Here is a 22742-nt window from a genome sequence, read left to right as displayed (position 1 = left end):
GGAACGCTCACTTACAAAGACAGGAACCTTGAAAAATGTTTCCAATGGTAAACTGCCTGAGTAAGACATCTTCATGTATCCACCATCTTTGGCCAGACCAGAGAGAGCGAGTGGACAGGGTCTAAATGTCTTCTTGTAGGATTGATTAATATTGATATTTCCGAAATAGTGCACTGCTTTTGACCAGAGCCCTCTGGGCCCTGGTCAAATGTAGTGCACTATATAGGGAATAGGGTGCAATTTGGGACATAACCACAGTATTATAGTAGTCCTAATGACCCAGCACCATTCTAAGCTATGTCGTCATCTTCACCACATTGGTCCTGTAGCCTGGCAGTATTGTCTCAGAGCGACTGGTCTCTCCAGACAGACTCAGAAGATGATGCTGCTGGCACTCAGTCTGTCATCAGTTGGCCTTCCAGGTACGGTGGTAGGAACATACTGTAGGGCCAGACCTGGGTTAAAATACTTTCCGCATTTGCTTTAGCCTGCAGGTCGGTGGGGTTTGTCATTTAGAGACTTTATTATTGGTTCTATTGCAACAGGCAAGTTCACTCAAGCACATATTTGAAATGATGTCTAATGGTATTTGAACCCAGGTCTGTGTACCGTATGTGTGTGTAGACCCCAAAACATCTACCTAACACATCCTCCCAACAGATAGACAACCTATATCATTTATATGATAATATATCCTGTATTATATATTACTATATAATCATAGTAATCATTCCCCTTTGTCATCTCCAAGTTAACTGCTGTTTTCTAGTTCTCAGTGTGAGGTTTGGATTGCAGTTCTTTAACTCTCCTTCCCAACCCCCTCATTTTTCAAATTAACGTTTGGTCTTCTCATCCATTTGAATGATCCTTAAAACTTCTAAGAATGTTATCTCTCAAAAGTCATCAAGCGTCCTCATCAGGGAATCAGATGGAAACCTGAATGCACACAGGTAATAGAAGTGAATGCTTTGGTCACACGTTAGTGATTGGTCAGATATGTAGTATACAGTAGTAGGACAAGCACTTCCAGTCACAGTGTAGGGTGCTAGATGCAACTGACATTTTGAGAGTGAGAAAGGATGTAGGAAGCTTGCCTTAAAGCGCTAGGCATCTTGCCATGACATGCGTTATCTGAATTAGGCCCACAGAATATCTCTCCCACATGAATTACACTTGTAACGTGGTCAGTAGGCAAAAGTAACCTATGCTTCAGAGGGGAGGGGCAAATCAAATCAAATTTTATTTGTCACATACACATGGTTAGCAGATGTTAGTGCGAGTGTAGCGAACTGCTTGTGCTTCTAGTTCCGACAATGTAGTAATAACCAACGAGTAATTTAACCTAACAATTCCACAACTACTACCATATACACACAAGTGTAAAGGGATAAAGAATATGTACATAAAGATATATGAATGAGTGATGGTATAGAACGACATAGGCAAGATGCAGTAGATGGTATCGAGTACAGTATATACATATGAGATGAGTAATGTAGGGTATATAAACATAAAGTGGCATAGTTTAAAGTGGCTAGTGATGCATGTATTACATAAAGATGGCAAGATGCAGTAGATGGTATAGAGTACAGTATATACATATACATATGAGATGAGTAATGTAGGGTATGTAAACATTATCTTTATATAAGTGGCATTGTTTAAAGTGGCTAGTGATACATTTTTACATCAATTCCCATCGATTTCCATTATTAAAGTGGCTGGAGTTGAGTCAGTGTGTTGGCAGCAGCCACTCAATGTTAGTGGTGGCTGTTTAACAGTCTGATGGCCTTGAGATAGAAGCTGTTTTTCAGTCTCTCGGTCCCTGCTTTGATGCACCTGTACTGACCTCGCCTTTCTGGATGATAGCGGGGTGAACAGGCAGTGGCTCGGGTGGTTGTTGTCCTTGATGATCTTTATGGCCTTCCTGTGACATTGGGTGGTTAGGTGTCCTGGAGGGCAGGTAGTTTGCCCCCGGTGATGCGTTGTGCAGACCTCACTACTCTCTGGAGAGCCTTACGGTTGTGGGTGGAGCAGTTGCCGTACCAGGCGGTGATACAGCCCGCCAGGATGCTATCGATTGTGCATCTGTAAAAGTTTGAGTGCTTTTGGTGACAAGCCAAATTTCTTCAGCCTCCTGAGGTTGAAGAGGCGCTGCTGCGCCTTCTTCACAACGCTGTCTGTGTGGGTAGACCAATACAGTTTGTCCGTGATGTGTACGCCAAGGAACTTAAAACTTACTACCCTCTCCACTACTCTCCCGTCGATGTGGATAGGGGGGTGCTCCCTCTGCTGTTTCCTGAAGTCCACAATCATCTCCTTTGTTTTGTTGACGTTGAGTGTGAGGTTGTTTTCCTGTCACCACACTCCGAGTGCCCTCACCTCCTCCCTTTAGGCTGTCTCATTGTTGTTGATAATCAAGCCTACCACTGTAGTGTTGTCCGCAAACTTGGTGATTGAGTTGGAGTCGTGGGTGAACAGGGAGTACAGGAGAGGGATCAGAACGCACCATTGTGGGGCCCCAGTGTTGAGGATCAGCGGGGTCTCGAGCTTGATGACGAGTTTGGAGGGTACTATGGTGTTAAATGCTGACCACAGAAGACGCACTCGTCTGTGTTCAGACGACGCAAGACGCAATCGCAACCACACTGCAGTGTGCAGTGTGGTTGCGATTGCGTCGTCTGTGGTAAGCAAATTGGAGTGGGTCTAGGGTGTCAGGTACGGTGGAGGTGATATGGTCCTTGACTCGTCTCTCAAAGCACTTCATGATGATGGAAGTGAGTGCTACGGGGCGGTAGTCGTTTAGCTCAGTTACCTTAGCTTTTTTGGGAACAGGAACAATGGTTGCCCTCTTGAAGCTTGTGGGAACAGCAGACTGGGATAAGGATTGATTGAATATGTCCGTAAACACACCAGCCAGCTGGTCTGCGCATGCTCTGAGGACGCGGCTGGGGATGCCGTCTGGGCCTGCAGCCTTGCGAGGGTTAACACTTTTAAATGTTTTACTCACGTTGGCTGCAGTGAAGAAGAGTCCGCAGGTTTTGGTAGTGGGCCGTGTCAGTGGCACTGTATTGTCCTCAAAGCGAGCAAAAAAGTTACTTAGTCTGTCTGGGAGCAAGACATCCTGGTCCGTGACGGGGCTGGTTTTCTTTTTGTAATCCATGATTGACTGTAGACCCTGCCACATACCTCTTGTGTCTGAGCCGTTGAATTGCGACTCTACTTTGTCTCTATACTGATGCTTAGCAGGTAGCCCATGTGAGTGGAGTCCTGCTCATCGCTCATGGAGCGGTTGCACACTGCTGCTGTGGCCATGTCCTTTCCTACAGCTTTGCAAAAAAACATTATTCTGAGCTTACAATAAAAAAAACTGCTGGGTCAAATTCACTCCATTTATTAAAATCACAATTGAACCAACACCCATCTATTTTTGTGACTACCTGGGCCAACCAATTGTTTTTTAAGTATTGAAACCAACACGTAAGGATTTGAATTAAAAGTATTTGAATAAACATGAAAAGGTGAATGTAAGAAGCTAAAATCATTTCAAATAGTCAGATATAAACACTCTAAAAAGGTCAGGAGCCAGACAGGGAGCCTAAGAAGTGGATTATTTTAGCTATATTATTTCTATTATTTCAAGGCTATCACCTACAAAGAAATACATTGTGAAGCATTTACAAGTATGGGACATAAAGCCTCAAATTAAGCATCTCTAATCCAAAATTAAATCTAGAATCGGCTTCCTATTTCGCAACAAAGCTTCCTTCACTCATGCTGCCAAACATACCCTCGTAAAACTGACTATCCTGCCGATCCTTGACTTTGGCGATATCATTTACAAAACAGCCTCCAACACTCTACTCAGCAAATTGGATGTAGTCTATCACAGTGCCCACCACTGCAACCTGTATGCTCTCGTTGGCTGGCCCTCGCTATCTATTCGTCACCAAACCCACTGGCTCCAGGTCATCTATAAGTCTTTGCTAGGTAAAGCCCTGCCTTATCTCATCTCCCTGGTCACCATAGCAGCACCCACCTGTAGCACGAGCTCCAGCAGGTATATCTCACTGGTCATCCCCAAAGCCAACACTTACTTTGGCCGCCTTTCCTTCCAGTTCTCTGCTGCCAATGACTGAAACGAATTGCAAAAATCACTGAAGTTGGAGACTTATATCTCCCTCACTAACTTCAAGCATCGGCTGTCAGAGCAGCTTACCGATCGCTGCAGCTGTACACAGCCCATCTGAAATTGCCCATCCAACCAACTACCTACCTCATACCCGTATTTATAAAAAAAAAAAAACTCTGCTCTTTTGCACACCAGTATTTCTACTTGCACATCCTCATCTGCTCATCTATCACTTCAGTGTTAATGCTAAATTGTAATTAGTTCGCCACTATGGCCTATTTATTGCCGTACCTCCTTACTTCATTTGCACACACTGTATACAGATTTTCTATTGTGTTATTGACTGTACGTTTGTTTATCCCACGTATAACTCTGTGGGTTTTTTTTTGTCGCACTGCTTTGCTTTATCTTGGCCAGGTCGCAGTTGTAAATGAGAACTTGTTCTCAACTGGCCTACCTGGTTAAATAAAGGTGTTCTCAACTGGCCTTCCTGGTTAAATAAAGGTGTTCTCAACTGGCCTTCCTGGTTAAATAAAGGTGTTCTCAACTGGCCTTCCTGGTTAAATAAAGGTGTTCTCAACTGGCCTTCCTGGTTAAATAAAGGTGTTCTCAACTGGCCTTCCTGGTTAAATAAAGGTGTTCTCAACTGGCCTTCCTGGTTAAATAAAGGTGTTCTCAACTGGCCTTCCTGGTTAAATAAAGGTGTTCTCAACTGGCCTTCCTGGTTAAATAAAGGTGTTCTCAACTGGCCTTCCTGGTTAAATAAAGGTGTTCTCAACTGGCCTTCCTGGTTAAATAAAGGTGTTCTCAACTGGCCTTCCTGGTTAAATAAAGGTGTTCTCAACTGGCCTTCCTGGTTAAATAAAGGTGTTCTCAACTAGCCTACCTGGTTAAATAAAGGTGTTCTCAACTGGCCTACCTGGTTAAATAAAGGTGTTCTCAACTAGCCTACCTGGTTAAATAAAGGTGTTCTCAACTAGCCTACCTGGTTAAATAAAGGTGTTCTCAACTAGCCTACCTGGTTAAATAAAGGTGTTCTCAACTAGCCTACCTGGTTAAATAAAGGTGTTCTCAACTAGCCTACCTGGTTAAATAAAGGTGTTCTCAACTAGCCTACCTGGTTAAATAAAGGTGTTCTCAACTGGCCTTCCTGGTTAAATAAAGGTGTTCTCAACTGGCCTTCCTGGTTAAATAAAGGTGTTCTCAACTGGCCTTCCTGGTTAAATAAAGGTGTTCTCAACTAGCCTACCTGGTTAAATAAAGGTGTTCTCAACTAGCCTACCTGGTTAAATAAAGGTGTTCTCAACTGGCCTTCCTGGTTAAATAAAGGTGTTCTCAACTAGCCTACCTGGTTAAATAAAGGTGTTCTCAACTAGCCTACCTGGTTAAATAAAGGTGTTCTCAACTAGCCTACCTGGTTAAATAAAGGTGTTCTCAACTAGCCTACCTGGTTAAATAAAGGTGTTCTCAACTGGCCTTCCTGGTTAAATAAAGGTGTTCTCAACTAGCCTACCTGGTTAAATAAAGGTGTTCTCAACTAGCCTACCTGGTTAAATAAAGGTGTTCTCAACTGGCCTTCCTGGTTAAATAAAGGTGTTCTCAACTAGCCTACCTGGTTAAATAAAGGTGTTCTCAACTGGCCTTCCTGGTTAAATAAAGGTGTTCTCAACTAGCCTACCTGGTTAAATAAAGGTGTTCTCAACTAGCCTACCTGGTTAAATAAAGGTGTTCTCAACTAGCCTACCAGGTTAAATAAAGGTGTTCTCAACTAGCCTACCTGGTTAAATAAAGGTGTTCTCAACTAGCCTACCTGGTTAAATAAAGGTGTTCTCAACTAGCCTACCTGGTTAAATAAAGGTGTTCTCAACTAGCCTACCTGGTTAAATAAAGGTGTTCTCAACTAGCCTACCTGGTTAAATAAAGGTGTTCTCAACTAGCCTACCTGGTTAAATAAAGGTGTTCTCAACTAGCCTACCTGGTTAAATAAAGGTGAAATAAATAAATAAAAATAAATAAAGGGCTCAGCATTTAAACAACATTTCGTTGTATTAAATCATTAGAGTCTATACATTTGCTCATATAGGCTGTAACTTACTTACAATTCAATACAAATTAAATGAAAAAGGACTTATTAGTGCCTTTGAATTCATTTTTAGAAACACAAGTTTTGCCAGCCTTCTGCTTCAGGCTCATGCGATGGTGCCTGGAGAACAGGTTTTGTGCCGAAAAGCTCTCCCCTGACAGAATCCCCCCCCCCCCTCGCGTGAACGCGCACTCACTCAATGCTTCATTGCTGCGACTTGCTTGCTAATTGAGATTTCTGATCACGTTCGGCTGCATTTAATTACATTTTTTATGTTGGTTTGATAGTGGGGGAGGCACTAGTAATTTCTGCAGTTTTCGGTTTAGCTATTTGTTTCAAGTGTATTAGTCTCTAAATAAATATCTTCGCCAAAATTATTCATCATCTCTCCCATGTCTTATTGGACTAGTAGTAGTTCTGAAATGTTTATTGCCTATTTTACTCCCTCCTCTATGTTTCATATAACACACATACATTCATTATTCATTTGGTTGCTGCTTACACAAATTCGTACTCCTAAAAATGTTCCTTTAGAAGTGAACAAGCAATTACCCAGTTAGTGTCTTCCTCATTAATGTCCACCTCCCACAGAAGTGGCACAGTTGGCTCGTGTCATCTAGCAAAACATAATGTCAAGTAGTCTATACATCTTTACATGGATATGGATATGCATAGATATACATATTCTTAGCATCATTTGAAAGGATACACTTTGAAGTTTATGGAAATGTGAAAGGAATGTGGTAGAGTATAAAAGATAATACAAAGAAAAAAACTGTTCTTTTGTATTTTTTTGGTACCATCTTTGAAATGCAAGAGAAAGGCCATAATGTATTATTCCAGCCCAGGTGCAATTTTGATTTTGGCCACTAGATTGCATCAGTGTATGTGCAACGTTTTAGACTGATCCAATGAACCATTGCATTTCTGTTCAAAATGTTGTGTTAAGACTACCCAAATGTGCCTAATTTGTTTATTAATAACAATTACATGTTCAAAATTGTGCACTCTCCTCAAACAATAGCATGGTATTCTGTCACTGTAATAGCTACTGTAAACTGGACAGTGCAGTTAGATTAACAAGAGTTTAAGCTTTCTGCCAATATCAGATATGTCTATTTCCTGGGAAATTGTCTTGTTACTTGTTACAACCTCATGATAATCGCATTAGCCTACGTTAGCTCAACCGTCCCATGGAAGGGACACCGATCCCAACGAAGTTAGAAATTGAGGAGAGTGACTTCCATTTCTTCTCTCAAGATGTTAACATCTTTGTCCGTATTTGAAAAGACAATTGACTCCTCCTTAAGAACACATTCAGCAAACCTTTGAAAGAAATTTGATGGGCATTTCAGTTTTCCCCAACAAAATTATATTACATTTAAGATTATAATTCACAAGTATACAACGACATAGCTATAATATAATTTGACAGTTCTGCTTTGCCTTTTAGTCAGTATACTTTCAGTAGGTTAATTGTACATGTACACTTACTTTCAAGGCAAAGACCCCACAAGAAGTAACATCTTGTTGGCATGGGTGAGGAAGGGTACCACACGCCCATCTGGAGATATTACACCCCTTCTCTCTCAGGAATGATCTGAACATATATGTTAATAAAAGACTTTATTGATTACAATATAGAGATTAAAAACAGAGGGTAATCTGAGAATTCAGTGATTCCAGTAGGGTGTGAGTTGAAGTGATCATCTCGGATTATCTAACATCTCAGAATGGGCCGGCATTCCCTCGGATGAAGAGCATCTCCGTCTTGCTGATTATATGCTGTCATCCAGGTCGAAATGTCACCTGCATATCTGATGTAGAAAAAGAGATAAGAGATAAGTTGAGTGTCCTGTGAAGATGTTTATGTACAGTGGGGCAAAAAAGAATTTAGTCAGCCACCAACTGTGCAAGTTCTCCCACTTAAAAATATGAGAGAGGCTTGTAATTTTCATCATAGGTACACTTTAACTATGAGAGACAAATTGAGAAAGAAAATCCAGAAAATCACATTGTAGGATTTTTTATGAATTTATTTGCAAATTATGGTGGAAAATAAGTATTTGGTCAATAACAAAAGTTTCTCAATACTTTGTTATATACCCTTTGTTGGCAATGACAGAGGTCAAATGTTTTCTGTAAGTCTTCACAAGGTTTTCACACACTGTTGCTGGTATTTTGGCCCATTCCTCCATGCAGATCTCCTCTAGAGCAGTGATGTTTTGGGGCTGTTGCTGGGCAACACGGACTTTCAACTCCCTCCAAAGATTTTCTATGGGGTTGAGATCTGGAGACTGGCTAGGCCACTCCAGGACCTTGAAATGCGTCTTAGCCACTCCTTTGCACTAAATCTGAGCCACTGACCTTGCCGTGCTGATGGAAGGAGGTTTTCACTCAAAATCTCACGATACATGGCCCCATTCATTATTTTCTTTACACGGATCAGTCGTCCTGGTCCCTTTGCAGAAAAACAGCCCCGAAGCATGATGTTTCCACCCCCATGCTTCACAGTAGGTATGGTGTTCTTTGGATGCAACTCAGCATTCTTTGTCCTCCAAACACGACGAGTTGAGTTTTTACCAAAAAGTTATATTTGGGTTTCATCTGACCATATGCCATTCTCCCAATCTTCTTTTGGATCATCCAAATGCTCTCTAGCAAACTTCAGACGGGCCTGGACATGTACTGGCTTAAGCAGGGGGACACGTCTGGCACTGCACGATTTGAGTCCCTGGCGGCGTAGTGTGTTACTGATGGTAGGCTTTGTTACTTTGGTCCCAGCTCTCTGCAGGTCATTCACTAGGTCCCCCCGTGTGGTTCTGGGATTTTTGCTCACCGTTCTTGTGATCATTTTGACCCTACGGAGTGAGATCTTGCGTGGAGCCCCAGATCGAGGGAGATTATCAGTGGTCTTGTATGTCTTCCATTTCCTAATAATTGCTCCCACAGTTGATTTCTTCAAACCAAGCTGCTTACCTATTGCAGATTCAGTCTTCCCAGCCTGGTGCAGGTCTACAATTTTGTTTCTGGTGTCCTTTGACAGCTCTTTGGTCTTGGCCATAGTGGAGTTTGGAGTGTGACTGTTTGAGGTTGTGGACAGGTGTCTTTTATACTGATAACAAGTTCAAACAGGTGCCATTAATGCGGGTAACGAGTGGAGGACAGAGGAGCCCCATTTTTTTTTCTCATTTTGTCTGTCATAGTTGAAGTGTACCTATGATGAAAATTACAGGCCTCTCTCATCTTTTTAAGTGGGAGAACATGCACAATTGGTGGCTGACTAAATACTATTTTGCCCCACTGTACATGTACTGTACGTGTGTGTATATATATCTTGGTATATATTTTTTACATTTTAATGTATATTATTATTATCATTATTGTGTTTTGTGGTTGAGGGGTGGGGGGAGGTTGATGGGGATGGTGGAGGTGCTGGGGGTGTCCTATTAAGGGTTGATGGGGATGGTGGAGGTGCTGGGGGTGTCCTATTGAGGGTTGATGGGGATGGTGGAGGTGCTGGGGTGTCCTATTGAGGGTTGATGGGGATGGTGGAGGTGATGGGGGTGTCCTATTGAGGGTTGATGGGGGTGGTGGAGGTGCTGGGGGTGTCCTATTGAGTGTTGATGGGGATGGTGGAGGTACTGGGGGTGTCCTATTGAGGGTTGATGGGTGTGGTGGAGGTACTGGGGGTGTCCTATTGAGGGTTGATGGGGATGGTGGAGGTGCCTGGGGTGTCCTACTGAGGGGAAGGGACCTATTGGGGAGGGGATTCTTCATGGAGGCACATTCAGTCATAATTGTGTTTATTATATTATTCTACATTTATTTATTTATTTATTATTTTTTTCGATTATTATAACCGATTATTATTATTATTTATTATTATTATACTGTGATTATGGATATGCACTCATGTTGACTTATATATTTGAACTTTCTTTTTCGCCCAGAGTACACATCTTTGATGTATTATTTGTATTATTATTGTTATTATTACTACTGTGCCTACAATATTATAAACTATAAAAGAAAAGTGTAAAAAAATGCAGGAAAAGCCATAAGAGGGAAAAGCACGATGGGATGGGGGATTGAGGGATGGATAGAGAGAACAGTAGAGGGCTCTGAAAACTATTATTGCTGAAATAACCACTTCCTTTTGTGACGAGAGTCTAATACTTCCACACATCAGAGGACATGATAGGTCACCAACAATTATTCAGAAGTGTGCCAGGCCTTGCAGTCCCAAGATTGAAGGGAGGAAGGCAAGGAAATAGCCTTGCCGAAATACTACACCCCCCCCCCCCCCCAATTTCCTTAATTTTTTGGCTAGAGTCAGATACTTTCTGTGGCACACATCTGAGTCAAATACTTTCTATAGAACAAACTCCACGTCAGGATAGGCAAACAAATGAATAATTAATGTATGTGTGTTATATTAAACATGGAAGACAGAGTTAAATGTAGGCAAGCAATAAACATTTCAGAACTACTACTAGTCGAATAAGACATGGGAGAGATGATGAATTTTGACAAAGAGATTTATTTATCAACTAATACACTTGAAACAAATAGCCAAACTGAAAACTGCAGACATTACTAGTGTCTCCCCCGTGATCAAACCGACATAAAAAATGTAATGAAACGTGGCCTAATGTGATCAGATATCTCAACTAGCAAGCAAGTCGCAGCAATGAAGAATTGAGTGTGTGCTCGTTCACGCGAAGGGGGAAGGGGGAATTCTGTCAGGGGGGAGCTTTTCGGCACAACGCCGGCCAGCAGCAGAGAAATCCTCTCCACACTTGCAGAGCCACTGGGGATGTTAAACACCATTTTGCCCACTCTTGCCAGGCTGGGCAGAGATGCAGAGTTGTTTTTTTATTTTCTATAGGTAGGCCGAATGGTTTTTAGGCAAAATAACCCAATCAAAACAGAAAGCTCCTTGAACGTGGGAACATGCCAGACCTATAGGGCCAAAGTCAATTCTGGCCTGTTGTATAGGTAATAGAAAAAAAATGAACAAAAAGTTTAAGAGATCAGTTTTTTAGTTTATAAATACTTTGCTACAATGACACACTTAATTAGCCACCCATCTCGTTCCTTTCTTTTAGCATGTGCACATAACAAGTAGGTTACACCATCATGCTTTCGGGATAAGTGACTTTTCAGATTCCACAATGATTCTTTAGTTGTGGACATTACATCACAGCCCTCCCTCTCTTGCTCTTGGTCCTCATCTTTGTAAGTCATCTTGATTTTACACCTGTGTTTTATCAGTTTCTTTATGAAAATATTTAGCAAACTCCATGACAGTAGCTAAAGCAAGGGGCTATAGCAGCACACAAGTAGACTACAAATGCATGCTGGGCCGGGCGTGCCCTGAGCTTGTGAAGTCAGCACTACTGGAGCGCTACTGGAACGATATTGGGTGGGCGAGAAGACCAACGCTCCAGCCTTTGGGAATCTTGCTCCAAGCTCCAGTCAAATTGGGCACGCTCTGCTCCTCGCTCCACTCCAGCTCTGCTCCGCTCACAGACTCTGTAGCCCCCACACACACACCCACTGGCAAATATTTACAGCTGGCAGGCAGATGCTGGAATAAGTTTCTGAGTGACAGAGTAAGAGCTTTGCATAAATGCTTTGTTGCGATTTTTGTAGCACCCCCCCAAAAAATGCCTGGAATGTGAAATATCATTATTCACCAGTTCCCATGCTTTTAATATAACGGTTCTGTTCCGGAACCGTATAGATGACTTTTGTTTTCGGTTCGGGTTATGTACCTCAAATAATTACATTTTCGGTTCTGTTCCCTGAACCCTCAGGGGAATTCTCTGTATGTACTATGTTGTACATATTTATCTATGTACATATATTCAATTCATAATGACAGTGTGACACAGTTCAAGCAGATTCTACCTGTGTCTGAAATGGCACCCTATTCCCTATATAGTGTACTACTTTAGACCAGGACCAAAGGGCTCTGGTCAAAAGTAATGCACTATATTGGGAATAGGGTGCCATAGGGTGCCATTATGTGTGCCCTGAGTTTGATAGGCAGAAGAGTTGGGCTGTATGTGAGTGAGTACTGAGTATTGTAGGTGTTGGGGTGTGAACATTAGTCAGAGGTTCGGTCTAACTCAGCCTTTGTGGCCTTGTCCACTGAGTCAGAAAATGCCAGCTGAGTAAGTATGTCTGCAATCATATAGGTTGCCCACTCACTGAGACACAGTCAAAATTACCGTGAAATTACCTGATTGTGTAAGTCTGAAAACCAACCCTTATTATTCATGTTGACAAGAGTCAGCTGGATATTGGGGAATTGTGAATTGCTGCTTTCGGCATTTCAGCTAATCAGATTGCGCATTTCTCCTAACCCGTTTTCTATGATAAATCATGTTTTATTTAGAATTACAATTAGTGCCTTCTTAACTTTCTGTCTAGACACGTAGGCTACACAGTGGATATCACTAGAGTGACTGTGTAGGGTTGTCTAGGCTTGGCCGGTCTTACGACCGTGAGGAAAGTGTTCGCTAGGCTAGTGGGGTATATTTTTGGAGCGGAGTTTGTCCCAGATCCTCTGCATGACCGGCCAGCTGAAGGCAGGGCTGTAGTGTGAGAGGTGCTGGGCCCATGGCCAGGCCAACCTTACTTTGAGGAGTATGGACAGGTGAGTGTGGGTCTACCGAGCACACCCCACTGAGGCCCTGCACCAAGCCAGTAGAAACATGGTCTGGGTTGTGTTCCAAATGGTGTCCTATTCCCTAGATACTGTAATGCACACATTTTGACCGGAGCCCTGGTCAAAAGTAGTAGACTATATAGGGAATAGGGTGGCATTTTGGACACACACCTCAGGTGGATTGTAAAGCTTGGCTGTTCCTTTGTATTTATTAGCAGACAATGCTATCTGGTTCATTTAATAGCCTCTCTGTTAGACAGACACAGCAGTTAATTTACAAAGAGGTTCTAGCCATGTTTAACTTTCCAACAGGTATATAAGTGGCAATCACTCCAACAAACATAGGATCTGCAGTGCAGCCTGTGTGGCCTAGCCTGATCCCAGATCTGTTTGTGCTTTTGCCAACTCCATTGCTGTCATTGTCGTAGCCCAACATGAGTGACAAGGACTTGGCATGGTAGCACAAACAGATTGGCACTCAGGTTACGTGTGACCTTGTCTGCCTAGTAACAATAAGTGAAGTGTTAGATCACAATGGAGATGTGCTGTTGTCTCTATGGAGCGTGTTTATACTGTTTAAACTCCTTCCATGCCATGTCAAATGAAGCGTCAGCTCGTCAATTAGGGGTGGCTTAGTGGTGTACAAGGAGATTAGCGTGGGCTGCGTCATAAATGACACCCTATTGCCTATTTGGTGCATTACTTTTGACCACCAGAGGCCTGCCATTTGGGACGCAACCTAACGTGACCTTTGGCTGCTAAGAGCAAGGGGTCATAGATAAAAATAGTTTAGGCTCGCTCACATTTTGGCATAGAGAAATTTGAGTCAGCTAGAGATGATATAGCAAGGATTAGACTTGAACCACAACACAGAACATACATTTACATATTAGTTATTTAAGCAGACACTTTTGTCCAGAGTGACTTGACATTTATAGTCGACTTGGTGTGCATTTCAATCTGCATCCCAAATGGCACCCTATTCCCGAAATAGTGCACTACTTTTGACCAGGCACTATATTTTGGACACAGTTTTAATGACACATTTCAAATCACTACGTCATCAATTTGACAAGGGCACTGTGGTACTTTATTTGGGTGTCTCATTGATTGTCTTCAATTTGAAAATGAGTGCTATGGTTCGTTAATCGGTTCTTCCCCCTTTAAGAATCAGAGTAAGAGAGAGAGTATCGAAAGACGAGAGCGGCGTCCAAAGGGCCCCTGCAGAGCGGGGTCCAGCTCCAGAGCCCCCAGTGAAGAGACACCGAGATCGTGCTCACACCACCACAGCTCACTACATGCCCCAACGTGGCCACAGCTCTGACCCTGCCACCTACAAAAGGACTGGCCCCTCCTCTCAGCCCTCCCAACCTGCCTTCGCCCACGTCCCATACCCCCACGCCTCAGCACCACACACACACACATCAGGCCCCGCCATGGGCCACCAGGGTACCCATCAGGGGAGTCACCAGGGGACCCACATGGACCCTCAACCTTACCTAGCCATGCCGGCCCCTGTGGCCACCAAGCTCCCTGGAGCCCCTATGGTGGAGGTGGATACTCCAAGGAGGAGGGTGAGCACTGACCACATCTACACGACCCAGAGGGAGACCCACAGGGAGGGTAGGCAGGCGCTGAGAGAGGAGGTTCACACCGAGGGGCTGCTGAAGAGCCGGAAGGCCGTGCTGCCCTCAGAGATCCGCCGCAGGGAGAAGAGTGTGGACGACCCCCAGAGAGGGGAGCCCCACCTGGGGCCAGTCAGCCGCCAGGACGACTCCACCACCTCAACCGCCATGGAGTATGAGAGCTATAGGTCTGGGGGGAGGAGAACGAGTCGGGCGGACTCGGAGGAGTGGGAGACTAGGCCCAGGGAGCAGCAGCAGCACTGGTCCAGCCACAGCCAGGACACAAAGGAGACAGGTCCAGTCAGTCGCATGGAGACCTCCCACTCCCAGCCCAGCCAGCAGCAACAGGCTCCTGAGCCTCTCCAGCAGCATCCGCACCCCCAGAGTCAGCAGGACCTCCAGGGTCAACACGGCCTGCAGGACCAGCAGCAGGGTGACTCGGCCGTCTACCTCCAGAGGGGTGCCTACCTCCCTCAGGCCAGACACAGGAGCATGGAGCCAGCCGGGCAGGCTGGGCCCCCCAAGCTCAAGGTCCGCACGCGCTCCATGTCCGACATCGGCGTAAGTCAGCGCTCGGCTGCCTATAGGAGCATGGAGAGGGCAGCCGCCAGCAGAGAGGCTACCATGGCAGCCCACCTGGCCAGGGAGGGAGGGGTGGCAGTGGGGGTACTGCCCAATGGGGAGGTGGGGACCTTGGATACCAGGGTCTCCGTGGCCCAGCTCCGACACTCATATCTGGAGAACGCCAACAGGAAGCCGGAGCTGTAGGTGGAACAGCATGTTTACTGACTCTTTAATCAGTTTGCTTTGTCTAACACTAATATAGACTCTCATCCTAACATGAGGCTTGAGATGTTTCTGCTTGTGTGTTTTTAGAGTGCAGTATATTGAATAATCAAACGTGATATCAAGAGATCTTCTAAGCCAGTATGGGGGGATAACTTATTATTTGTTTAGCCAGCTGCTTGGACATATTCTGTTATTGTCAGCCTGTTGGGCAAACTTGAGGGGTTTGTTGCTGCATGTTGTGCTGTGTGTGGATTCGGACACAATTGGGCTGGTGACAAAATCCCTCATTTTGGGGACAGTTCATTTTTGCGGTGTGATCGTCTTGTGCGTGACTTCACCTCTAACCTGGATGTCTGGATTGCTGTGGAAGAAAACTGACCTTGCCGTTCGTTCTCTCACTATTATCCTCCTTTTCTGTTGCCTTCGTCGCTCTCTCCATCCCAACACGTGACCCTACAAAGAGAGCCAACTAAAGTAGAGCTTACTGCCATGGAAGTAGATCCGGCTGCTGGGAGCGCTGATCGGGAGCGTGGCACAGCGCGGAGGCCGCGGCGCTACATCACCCCTGGAGACATCCGCAAGTCCTCTGAGAGATTTAGGACGCAGCCCATAACCACTGCAGAGCGGCTAGAGTCTGATAGGTGAGAGGTTTAGGACGCAGCCCATAACCACTGCAGAGCGGCTAGAGTCTGATAGGTGTGAGGTTTAGGACTCTGCCCATAACCTCTGCAGAGTGGCTGGAGTCTGATAGGTAAGAGGTTTAGGACTCTGCCCATAACCTCTGCCGAGCGGCTGGAGTCTGATAGGTGTGAGGTTTAGGACTCTGCCCATAACCTCTGCAGAGCGTCTGGAGTCTGATAGGTAAGAGGTTTAGGACTCTGCCCATAACCTCTGCAGAGCGGCTGGAGTCTGATAGGTGAGAGGTTTAGGACAGTCCGTAACCTCTGCAGAGTCTGATAGGTATTGAAGGCCCTGAGGGACAGGTCTCTCAGAAAAGGTACACAGAATACATTTGCTAAGATCACCAGTGGGTGCACTGTGGACAGTGGCTTTTCTTTCTCCTCCTGGAGTTTGTGGGATACATGGTGCAGACCATGTGTGGGGATTTTATGCTCTCAATAAATGTGTCTCTTGTGCCCTGTAGAAAAAGACCGTTCTTGAGTCTATTTGGATCAATGTCTTGTTTGTTTTCTCCCTCAGGTCTCGTCTGAGTCCAACCGAGCTACAGAACCCAGGAGGCAAGTATCAGTGGAAATGATTTGCTTTATGTAGTTACCAACACCATTCTTAGTTGAATAACTATTCATTAGCCAGAATTCTCACCATCTGACAACACAATGGATGGACGTGTCTGAGGGATGTGTTGAGGTTAACAAAGATTAGAATGGTGTTGAACAAAGAATAATCCTCCTCTAGATTAATTTACTGTGTCTGGCAGGGTGATTTTAGGTTACATGTGTTTGAGGTCAAGGAAATACATTCACACCAGGGTTGGGGTTAATTTGTAATTTCTGAAATGAATACAATTCAACCCATGAATTGCACTCCTCAGTGGGTTTAGTATTGTGGATGTGTTGTGGACTGACAATTGTTCGCCCTTCCCTTTTTCAGCTGACGAAGAGAAGCTTGATGAGAGAGCTAAGATGAGTGTGGCTGCTAAGAGGTCACTATTTAGGGTACAGTATCTGCCTTGTGTGTAGTTGTTTACATTGAGGGCCGGTTTCCCAGACACATATTAAGCCTAGTCCTGAACTAAAAAGATTTCAATTGACATTCTCCATTGAGCATGCTTTCAGTCCAGGACTAGACTTAATCTGTGTCGGGGAACCGTCGCAAATAGTATATTCCCATGGGTTGATGCATGTTGTTGATGAGCAGAGATTTACTATAAGCATGTGTCTCTTCGTTCCACTCCACAGGAGCTGGAGAAGACCACAGATAGCGTCCCCAAACCGCGGTCCCGTAACCCTGCCGTGGAGAGGCGCCTGAGACGAGTCCAGGACCGTGCGCGCACACAGCCTATCACCAATGAGGAAGTGGACATCGCTCACACGTACGTCTGACACTCTCTGATCATTACTAAGTGCTGCCTTGCCGTCATTTTGTTTACAATGGAAGGGTAAAAAAATGACTACACTTGGTCAAAGTAAAAAGTATTCTTTCCAATCTCTCTTCTTGTGATGTTCTTGTTTGACTCTTTTCCCCTGTCTACTTCTTTTTTTTATCTGATTCTCTTGTCTGCTGCTTTGTGACTTCTCTCGATTGCTCTCTCTTTCTCTCTCTCTCTCTATCTCTCTGTGACTCCTTTCCCTATGTGACTGTCCCTGTCTATGTGGGACACTTTTCTGCACATATAAAGTGTCTCTGCTCTGTCCTCACAATCGGTGACGGTCCACACCACAGTAGCACGTATCCCCAGCCCCACTGTAGTCAGCACCACCATGACCAGTTACAGGTGTGTGTGTGTGTGCTCGACATGGTCTTACCATGGGTTTACCTAATTGAAATGCAATTAAACCTTGCATGCCTCCTCTCTTCTCTTACTCCATGCAAGATTGATGTTTTTCATCTTCCATTTAGCTTTGCATTTTCTTGAGTGGCAATGCATGGATATTAAATTATTATTGATTCATTCATAGTGTTTCAAAAAATGTCAGTACATTTCTGAAATCCTAGTTGATTCTGGATGTCCTTCTTATTCCCTGCGATTCAAGGAATCTTCCAACTGGGATTCCTGGAAAACATGGGAATCTGGGGAAAGTTACCATCATTTTGAAACTTTATTAATTAATCTGCTAGTTAACCCACTGTTAAATAAAGGTAAAATAAAGAAAATCTGTAGTTGTTGTCTAGAGCTACAGGTGGAATGTACTAGGCAGGCAGACATCTGCTCTACAGTGCCCTCTGCTGTTTATAGTGTTCATAGTGCCCACTCACATGCTGCTTGCTTGTTTTCTCGGAATAGCTGTGTGAAGTTGAAACTTATCGGGGGAATAAACTTGTTTTAACACAATAGATTCTTTAGTACATTTCAACTCCGCAAGCATTAGGGGAGAGGAGGGTAAGTTTTTTACATCCAGGGAAATATCATTTTCTTTCTAACAAAGAACTCTACATATATTTCAGGATTTTGTGTATCCCTGAAAATAATCAGAATTCATGTAAACATAACCCATTTTTATTTTAAAAGAAGTTATCTCTCGGCACAACTTACCCCTGGTATGGGGTAAGTTGAGCATAGGGGCAGGGTATGTTGAGCCACCTTGGGGTAAGTGGGTGATGGTGCTGGTGCTGGTTAGGTCAAAGTTTTCATGGAATGGGGGTTTGGTATATTGTATATCTTAAATAATATGTATGCTATATTCAGATATAGATTTGTCTGTTAAATATTACTTACCCTTCCATTTATTGACCAGTTGTCTGGGACATGGATGCTGTTTCGAAGTGACAATTTCTCTGCATTTGAGGTCCATGCAACTGGTCCGTAAAATTCTTGATTTAGCAAGTTCGGAATCCGTGTCGTCAGATAAGACCTTGTATGCCTCTGATACTCTATCAAAGCCTCTCATTCGTACACGTACATGTTTGTGTTCTTTTTTTGTCATTGTAACTCTTCAGTGTCATTCAGTCTATTTTTTTCATCCAAAACTTCCTTGGCTGCTTTCTCAAGAACCTCAAGGGGAGCTAGACTCCTGCCTGTTTTACATTTGTATACACGGGGCATGATGATGTCTTCTCTGTAACAATACAAACGGCTATCCTGAGTTCATATGCATGACACACGGCAAATTACTATGCATACTGGTCCCGATTCAGATTTAGGAAATCTATAATCTTTTTACACATTTTGATTTAAGCACTAGTTGGTATTCAGACTTACCGTATGCAGGTGCGTAATGGGTTTTTCAGGAGTGGCTCCCTTGCGCACACTTTAATAAATACAATTAAACTAGTGAAAACCCTCTTGTGGAGTTTTTATTCAATAGGGTTTTCAGTACATTTATGTAAAGCCTTCCCTTTAAATATGGTGTACCATTAATTAAAAAAAAAAATCTCGACAGTCTCAGTAGAATATACTGTTTATCGAGAGACATGTTCAGAATAGGGATCAATGAAAGAAAGCCATCCAAATACCTGCATATGCGTCTGCTTTTCAGAACCAATTGGTAGATAAAAAAATATTCTGATCTTTATTTTATTTATGAACCATACATAAACAGAGTGGGACAGCCTTTGCACACAAAATATATAAAACATACAGTGGTTTCATGTATCCTGAAAGTTACCATATTAAAATGGTTCAATCCATGACATATTGGAAGGTGAGAAGTGAACAATAGGGTTTGAGCAATAGTCCTATAAATCTACCCTAATCTACCCTAATCTACCCTGTGATGACAAAAGGTCCAGTTTGTCGTGAAACGTGCGCCAGGCGCCAGGTTTAACCTGCTAGGTATGGTCTGCGTTCCATAATGATTCAAATAAGCTACACGTCCCAAGTTATTGCACAACTTGTAATACTTTATCCTATTCTGATCCACTATTTGTAGCGACCATCAGGACCAACCACACAGATGTGACAGTGGAAAGAAAGGTAAACTAACGATGTAATGGTATGATGCAAAATGTAGGCTACAAATTGAAGGAAACTAACAGTCATTTCACTCAAGTGACAGTTATGTATGTGGGTATTACTGACGGTGGCTACCAATAGTGGCTAGTATTCATATGAGAGAAATGGTTCAAAATAACCGAAAAGTTCGGGCAGACTTGAAAAGAGGCCAAAATATTACTGCTTTCACAATTACATCCAGCGATCATAAGGTAAACTAGGTCTAAAACATTTGTCGTTTATATTTACAATCCACTTATCCAAACGGATTAGCTCTTATCAATTTATAAGAGATCATTCTATCGGAAAAATGAAAGTTGATGTTTTTCCACTTGGATCTGGCATGTTGCTCGACTTTATTCAAGGTCTCCTTGCGCATGGTGGAATTATGAGGGAATTAAGTCCAGGTCAAAATATAGCATATCTGTAGACACACCTCCATTTCTGTGATCTTCAAACGAATACCTGGCGGACAGTTGCATTTACCAATACTTAAGTTCAAGATCAGAGTATGAGAGAAGGGTGCATAAAAAGGGAATTCAGTTTAATTGACGCCAACGTAACTCAGATCTGAATTCCTCCCATTATGCATAAAATGGACAAAATGTAATCATCATTTGTATGGAGTATGGTGGCCATTGGCTCAGTTTACCCCATGGCCATTGCCTCAATTTACCCTAAGGCAAACATTTTGACTATATTAGCCCACACACTTACAAGGATGCACTTTCATGTTAGGTTTAGGACCTCATATTGTAGTTTATAGAGACTCTTACAAATCTTACAACTATCTACTTTGGTTTCGATACAAGCATCATGAAACCTATAACACAATTAATAAAAATTACAATAAAAAAAGACATCTAAATAAATACTTTCCCCATGATGTTTCTTCCTTCACAGACTACATGAAATGAGGTTGTCACTAATTAACGCGGTCACAAAGTCATAAACCCTGCCTGCTTCTACAATTTGTCCTCTTAAAATCACATTTTAAACCTAACCCACACCTTAACCACACTGCTAACCTTATTTTTTAAATTTGGTTTTTACCTTTATTTAACCAGGCAAGTCAGTTAAGAACAAATTCACAGTGGGAACAGTGGGTTAACTGCCTGTTCAGGGGCAGAACGACAGATTTGTACCTTGTCGGCTCAGGGGTTTGAACTTGCAACCTTCCGGTTACTAGTCCAGCGCTCTAACCACTAGGCTACCCTGCCGCCCCATGCTTAATGCTAGCTTTAAATTATGACCAAAAAGCACATGATTGTTTTCATGACTTTTTACAATAGCCAGTTTTGACTTTGTGTTTGGGCTATCTAGTGGAAACAATGAAATGATGACCTCTTCCTAAATATTTGGTCACATGATTCGTTTTGTGTATGGTTTCCTAGAAAGAAAGGGTGGCTCAACGTACCCCACTCTCCCCTACTGCTTTCAGTGTTGTTTGTAGCCTTTAAGGGATAGTTCACCTAAATTACAAAATGGCATAATGGGATTCCTTGTAAACAGTCCGTGGACAAGATAAGACAGCAATCCATGCTGTCTTTGGTTTTGGTTATATTTTTGGTTTTGTTTACCTAGCCATGTCATTTTGTAATGTGGGTGAGAACTATCCCTTTAAGTTCCTATGTTGAAATGTGTCACACGTCTTCTAAAGCTATGACTGAGGGAGAAAAGGTCAAAGGTAAAGCCAGTTAAAGCTCAGTGTGTCAGGTTCACGTGTCGGGCGAACGTGTAGCACCCGGTTTGTTTACCGACTGAGGTTAAACTTAGAGAACCAACCTGAGAGAACCAACCGTCCATATCCTCTAGTACAGATGGCCGACTGCATGCGCACCCTGATTATCTCAGTGCAGGCCTCACACATCTACTTATAACTCCTGTTGCCGCCCAATGGCTACATCTTGATTCTCCACCCTTCTCCAAAGTATGCACTTGCCAATGCTTACTACCCTTATCCACCATCCTGAGTGCTCCACTCTCCTATGCTTTTAAATCCATGACAGGGAGTGTACAATTGCACTCTTTCAGAGAAGGGTGGATAATCGGACTGCAGCGTTTCGGTATCATGTTCTGATCAGGAATATCAATGACTGAACATGATGCTATTCACAGGATACTGTACATGCTTTATGCAGATGAGTAGTTAGTTTGATCATAAGGATCACCAGGGCTTAAAGCATTATTGTGTTCATGTGGTTGAGCTCAGTGCAAACTTCAGATTTGTCTGACTATTAACAATGTAGTATTGCTACTTCACAGAATGTGTTTTGATTACCTAATTGATTATCTAGCATATTGACATGCTCTTGCTAGATACTGTCCGTCAATTGTACAGTATGGTACATTATAATACAGTGTCACATATGTGTGTGTGTGTGTGTGTGTGTGTGTGTGCGTCCGTGCGTGCGTGCGTGTGTCTGTGTCTGTGTGTGTGCTTCCTCCTCCCAGCCTGCAGGAGGCATCGCAGCACGGCTCTATGGTGCGGAGCATTGGAGAGCCGGACGGGGAGAAAGAAAGGGAGAGGGAGGCCCAGCCCAAAGGAGATGGAGCAGGGCCTGGGCCTGACGAGATAATGGAGGACCTGGGTCCAGATGAGCCCGACCTTTCAACTCTCAGGTAAAAAGAGAGAATGTGCTCAACTCTTATCCTCTTATGTAAACACATTAAAGGGTGTTTAGAAGCAAAAATAGATCACATTGAAAAAAATAGCAAAAAGCCAGCATTCACTTCATAAGTTGCAATTGAAGCTTGGTTTTAATTCTCTTTGAACTCATGGCAACATGTCTTAAATTGTACAACTTGATTTGAGATGGGTC

At 43.4% G+C, this 22742-nt stretch overlaps 1 protein-coding gene across 2 annotated transcripts in view; it reads left to right on the top strand.

Annotated features, from left to right (window-relative positions):
- The window catches only part of LOC109871470 (supervillin), a 59121-nt gene that overhangs the window by 7777 nt on the left and 28602 nt on the right, over positions 1–22742 (top strand). For both annotated transcript variants that reach the window (XM_031807314.1, XM_031807313.1), the window contains exons 7-14: positions 330–422; positions 14063–15283; positions 15770–15949; positions 16509–16546; positions 16920–16984; positions 17228–17361; positions 17668–17763; positions 22375–22542. In XM_031807314.1, the coding sequence (XP_031663174.1) occupies positions 330–422; positions 14063–15283; positions 15770–15949; positions 16509–16546; positions 16920–16984; positions 17228–17361; positions 17668–17763; positions 22375–22542 (1995 nt within the window). The remainder of the gene's footprint in view (positions 1–329; positions 423–14062; positions 15284–15769; positions 15950–16508; positions 16547–16919; positions 16985–17227; positions 17362–17667; positions 17764–22374; positions 22543–22742) is intronic.

Source organism: Oncorhynchus kisutch, linkage group LG27 (assembly GCF_002021735.2).
Source record: "Oncorhynchus kisutch isolate 150728-3 linkage group LG27, Okis_V2, whole genome shotgun sequence".
NCBI lineage: Eukaryota > Metazoa > Chordata > Actinopteri > Salmoniformes > Salmonidae > Oncorhynchus > Oncorhynchus kisutch.
Note: the sequence above shows the minus strand (reverse complement) of the source record. Positions and strands in the feature narration are given on the sequence as shown.